At 45.4% G+C, this 6,000-nt stretch overlaps 1 protein-coding gene across 10 annotated transcripts in view; it reads right to left on the bottom strand.

The window, feature by feature from the left end:
* Nucleotides 1-622: 622 nt before the first annotated feature.
* Nucleotides 623-6,000, bottom strand: part of lingo1a (leucine rich repeat and Ig domain containing 1a) — a 162,040-nt gene continuing 156,662 nt past the window's right edge. For all 10 annotated transcript variants that reach the window (XM_049722578.2, XM_049722581.2, XM_049722579.2 and 7 more), the window contains one exon: nt 623-4,643. In XM_049722578.2, the coding sequence (XP_049578535.1) occupies nt 2,784-4,631 (1,848 nt within the window). In that variant the 5' untranslated portion in view covers nt 4,632-4,643 and the 3' untranslated portion in view covers nt 623-2,783. The remainder of the gene's footprint in view (nt 4,644-6,000) is intronic.

Here is a 6,000-nt window from a genome sequence, read left to right as displayed (position 1 = left end):
GTTTGACATCCAAGCGTCTCTTTGAATGTAAAAAGCGTTTTCCAAATATAGGCGTGTGCTCTCTGACGAGCGTCCAGGGAGCACCCGGTGGTGAATGCGTGCGTGTAAATGTAAGCGTGTACTTTTTCCGAGCAGAATACATCAGCCCGTTCCTGACCTAGAATTGTAAGTACACATCTAATATGTGAGGGATGCTTCTCCCGTCACTCCCCGGGGCTCCAAACAACCAAGAATAGCTTCTCTCCGTTCCCACTCTGGGTGTCGGAGTTTGAAGTCACATGACAAATGAGTGCGCTTTGATAGCGCCAGAGGGCGGAAAAATCGGTAATGGCCGATGTCCCAAAGGTGCCCGAGCCGAGGCGGCGTCTTGCTGGATTAGCAAAACCCAAGGGCATGTACGTTATGACATAACATAGCATAGCATACAGTCATGTTTTGTATTAGGGTTTTTTTTGTCAGGGAAAGCTGGAACGGATTAATTGCATTTGCATTAATGTCAATGGGGAGCAATGATTTGAGATACAAATTTGGTCACAGAACAAATCAATCTTACCTCCAGGCACCACGAATACGGACTTTGGACTGCGAAAAATCTCTGTAGTCAAAGAAGACAGAAGCAGAGTGTGTTTAAAAAAATTCCATAGATTGTTTAATACAACATACCATATTGTCAACAATTCAACATCAACAAAATTTTGTTAATTAAAAAAAAAAATCTGCATATTACCTTATTGCACAGAACAATTGAATGATTTTTTTTCTCTCCATATATTTGTTTTTTTTAAGTATCTTTTTTTTTCATAAAAACTTGGCTTGGACTACATGTTCGTTATAGTCCAAGGTCAAAAAAAACAAAGAAACCAAAAAACATGAATTCCTAGTTGACTCAGGACCAAAGGATGTCAGGAACAGTAGCCACACCTTGAACACACAGACAGCATTCATAAGCCGTGAGCCATTTTGCCCGGCTGCTTTTTTTTTTTCTTTCTCCTTTATGCAAAAGAGATTACACCAAAGCTGCTTCACATTGCATCCACGGGTGAAAGCATCCATGCGGCCGCCGCCGCCGCTGTGGCTGCCGCGCGCATTTTCGCAGCCCATTAGCGCATCTCTGTCTGCGGCGAGGCCCCGTTATGGAGCTGCCGGCCGCCTTTCGGCTCACGCGCCAGCTGTCCACAGTGTGCAATTGAGAAACTAAGGCTAGAAGAAGCACAACATTCTCACAAAGAGGACAATAAATGTTGACATTCAAGGGGGGGACGTGTGAATAATCATCAATTCCACGGCTTTCGTGATAGCAGCAATGAAATATTAGACACACAAAAAAAAAACTGCTGTTTGAGAGTGGAATTCTCAATATGCAGCATTGACCCAAAAAAACCCAACCCTCTCTTCAAATTCATGCTTAAATTTGATATAACTGACCAGTTTGTTTTCCCAATTTTACAAAAAAATCTTTCCAACTGTGGATGCAGGAGATGTATGTTCACATTGGGTGTTTTAAACAGTGCAAAAATATTTCTTTCTTTCTTTTCGAACAATTAGAGCAATTTAATGAAGTGTGACAATTTCCCAAATTCATTTTCTTTAATTAAACCCTTCACAACATTTCATTTTTTCTGCCATAGCAGGATTTTTTTTCATCTGCAATTTGTTGTAATTATTCCCACTCAATCTCAAATCTCTCAATTTTTTCAGATCGTTTGTGCTTTTGTGTATTTTGATATTCATGCCTACCAGTCGAGGACCATTTGAAATGCTCCACGATGAGAAAGGGGAATTACATGGAACAAGTAAAAAGAAAAAAAAAATCCATCCAATTATACTCAATATTGATCTCAATAGGTTTTTGTATTAATGAATTTCCAAATTTTGTCAACTAATTTTTCAATGGAAAAAATGCATAAAAATATACTCGATATTTATCCCAATAAGTTTTTTTTGGATGGATGAATTTCCAAATTTTGTCAACAAACTTCCCAATGAAAAAAATGCATAAAAATATACACAATATTTATTCCTATTGTTTTTTTTTTTGTGTGAATGAATTTCCAAATTTTGTCATCATAATTTTCAATGGAAAAATGCATTGAAAAAATTATACTCAATATTTACCCCAATAGTTTTTTTTGGATGAATGAATTTTCAAATTTTGTCCGTTAATTTTTCAATGGAAACTCCTTCAGGCACCAGTAGCAATTTTCTTTCCCCAAACAATATACAAACAACACATCCTCTTTTTTTCCCAGATGTCCTTTACCTACGAGGGCATTTCCAATCGATGAGTTTGACACTGATGACTGATCAGACTATTAACGGCCGCAGTCAAGACTATAAAAGTAGGACAAAGCAGTCATACTTCAAACACTCATCTGATGAAATGTATTGATTTTCAACTTGAAAATGGGTCACGGCTGGATATCATTCAGAACTTGACATGTTGCCTGGGGGTTGGCGGTGTGCAAATGAAAAGAAAAACAGACACGGAACCATCATCGACCTCTCTCTCGCGTTCTGGCAGCTCGGGTGGGTGTAACTCTTGTCAATTATCCTTTTGCCGTTATCGATCCACAGGAACATGAACTGTTTATGCCTAACGTGACTTGCAGTAAAACGGGACCCACGAGCCACGTTGCGACGGCCATGCTTTCATCTCGGCTCTCGTTTGAAAGTCAGCGATGGCCCTTCTCGGGTTCTTGAGTCATTTTCTGTGTGGCCACACCAAAATCCAGTGCTTAGTCCTCACAAAAGTCTTTTTTTTTTTTTATATTCCTTGCACGTCTTTAAATCATTTTCATATTGAACTTGCGAGGAGCGTCGGCCGTGCCGCTGCTCATGCCAGCGTCCGACTTGCGCGGCACGTACTCGATTTCGATATTGTGCTTGGTGTTGCCTTTGCCTCTGCTCCAAAGGAAGAGCAGCACCAGGCAAAACAGGACCACGCCCAGAAAGGAAATGAAGCCCATCGTGGTGGCGATGATCAACGTCTTGATATCAAAGGGGAACGGGACGTTAGCTCGCGTGTCGTTAGCGCCGGTCTCCGCCGGCTGGTTGGAGATGAACGCAAAAGTCTTGTTGGGTTGGAAGGGCCAATCGGGCGAATAGCTGTGAATGTGCAGGTGAGCCAGAGACGTGTCGTTGCCGCCCGCGTTGCTAGCTACGCACACGTACGTTCCGTTGTCCTGAATCTGAGCGTAGCGGACCTCCAGGGTCCCGTCCGGCAACACGGAGATCCTTCCGATGGTTTTGGTGGTGATGAACTTCTTCTGCGGGGATAGCCACATGATCACCGGAGCCGGATCGCCGTCGGCCTCGCAGGCGAAGTGAACGATGGCGCCCTCGTCGACAAATTGCTGCTGCGGCTTGCGATCCTTAATCCTGGATTTGCGACAGGTGAAGTAGTTGGGCTGCAAGACGTCCGGAAAGTCCTTGAACTCTTTGCCTTGGACGAATTCGGGGGAGGCGCAGGTGGGCTGCTGCCGGTTGAAGTTGAGTCGCCAGCGTCGCCGGAAGACCCACAACATGCGACAGTCGCAGGCCAGGGGATTGTCGTACAGGGCCAGGGTTTCCAAATTGCCCACTGAATGGAACGCCGACTCCTCTAGAGTGGTCAGGGAGTTCCCCGAAACGTTGAGAATCTTCAGGTAGTTGAGACCCCGGAAAGAGTAGGGCTCAATCATGGCCAGTCGCCCTCCGACCAGGTGAAACTCCTGAAGACGCAGCAGATCGTGCAGTTTATTCCCATCGATGGTGTGGATCGGGTTGTAGGAAAGGTTGAGAAAGTGTAAGTACACCAAGTGGCGGAGAGCCACGTAAGGAATGGAGGTCAGGTTAGCGTTCGCAATGGTCAGAGAGGTCAGGTTTAATCCGTGCAAGCAATTTGGGGTCATTGTATCCAAATAGGGCCAATTGGCAATCTCCAGCACTTTGAGCCTGAAGAGACGTTTAAAGGAATAATCCCGAATCACGTTGATGTTGAGGTGGCGCAGCCTGAGCGTGATCAGACTGTGCAAGTGGGTGAAGGCCTCCGTCGGAACGGAGGACAGGTTGCACTTTTCAAGGCTCAAATGCTGGAGGCTACTCAGGCCGTGAAAAGCGCGATGGGAGATAAAAACCAGGTCGTTATCGCCCACCTCCAACGAGCGTAGGTTGTACAAATCCTGGAACATGTAGTCCAGCAGGATGACGATCTTGTTCTCACTAATGTCCAGCTGAGTCAGATTGCTCAGGCCCGTGAAGACCCCGAGCTGGATCAGCTTGAGCTTGTTGCTACGCAGTCCCAGTGTCCGTAAGCCAAAAAGGTTATTGAACGCGCCGGGTTCAATCGTGGAGATGGTGTTCTCGCTGAGCTCCAGATGCTCCAGGATAGCCAAGTTGGCAAACTCGTCGGGGTTGATGGTTCTGATGCGGTTCTTGCTGAGGTCCAGCAACCGGGTTTCGGCGGGGATCCCTTCGGGAACCGTCATGAGCTTCTTGCGGTAGCACATCACGCTACGTTCCGGGACGTTGCACTCGCAGCGGGATGGGCAGCTGGTGGTGGAACCGGACAGCACGGTGCCCAGCATCAGGATCAGAACGGGCTGCCAGCACGTCACCAGGAAGCTGTGCCCGGTCGCTTCCTGAGCCGCCATCTTATCGGTTACCTGGAAGAACAAGGCAGTGTTGCGTTAGAAAAGCCATATCAGCGCCAGACAGGCACAAGCAGACTTAGTCTAGTTCAACAATCAATACATTTTTAATAAGAACCCATTCTCACGTGACGCTATTCCTATAAATACACCAGGAAAGGATCATTCCATGCGGGTCGATTGAAGCCAACGACCGGACAATAAAAAGTATGTACACTTCCCCAGCACAGAACTGGAAAATCAAACATTGGCGGCAATCCACTCACATCTGCCACCGGCCCGTTATTACCGCTTTTCTACCGAGCGCCGTTCCCACTGCACGGCTCGTGGGTGATCAATCAGCGACTGCTATCATCCTAATAACCGGGGACGGGGGTGCAGCTGCGACTAAGATTAACATTTTTCAGCCCGCAATCCAATTCCCACTGTGCACATCAAGGGTTTGTTCCACTTAGGTGCACCCTGTAGTCTTCCTTTCTATCAATTTGATACTACTAAAGCAGGAAAAAAAAAAATGGAGGGACGATGTCGGTTAACGGTTTGGATAGTTAGCTGACAACTGCTGTCTACATGGAGAAAACATCTGGAATAAAAACAGGACTATCTAAGACTTAGATAGACTTAGATTCTAAGTCAACCTTGATTAAATTACCACCAGTCGTGTAGATGGTAATATGGTGCAATCTGCTAGCAATCTGCACTTAAAGGATGATTGCGTAATCGTCATTTCCCGGGTGTTCGAAGAACTTGTCGAAATGGATTCACCATAATTATTCTGGACCCAAATGCTGTTCTCAACAACAAGAACTGTATGCTGGCATTGACCCAACTTGAAGAGCAAAACATAAAAATCCGCAAGGACGGTATTTTATTGTCTGATAAGATACAGAACGAGCAAATTGTTGGGATGCTAGCATGTGTTGCTAGCAACTGTGAAAAACCTCAAGACAGATGGCACGTCAGTTCAGTCTACAACATCTATTTCATGTTTGACCCTCTGAGGTCAAAGGCAAACACTGGACATCCCATGATAGCATCTTTAATCAAAATGATGGAGATGTTGATTATACCAACAGCCTTGCAGAGCATTCCATCATCTTTCTTCACTAAGCCATATCGATCTGGGAAGAAGGAACGCCAGAACCCGTCAGCTTCTCTCGTAAGGATTTCGGATGCGAGTCAATGAAATGAGATTACGACTGACGTGATTACCACCGACGCCCAATCGGGCCAACGATCCCATCATAATCCACGTTTGCACATTCAGCAAGTCACGTTCCTTTGCCAGATACAAACGAACGCAACGGGTTAGTTTCATGTCATGATTTATCGCTATCGCTCCCTTGCAGGCATGTCCTTTGAATGAACAAAT

The sequence above is a fragment of the Syngnathus scovelli genome, chromosome 6 (assembly GCF_024217435.2).
Source record: "Syngnathus scovelli strain Florida chromosome 6, RoL_Ssco_1.2, whole genome shotgun sequence".
Taxonomy (NCBI): Eukaryota; Metazoa; Chordata; class Actinopteri; order Syngnathiformes; family Syngnathidae; genus Syngnathus; species Syngnathus scovelli.
This window is presented reverse-complemented; position numbering and strand designations above follow the sequence as displayed.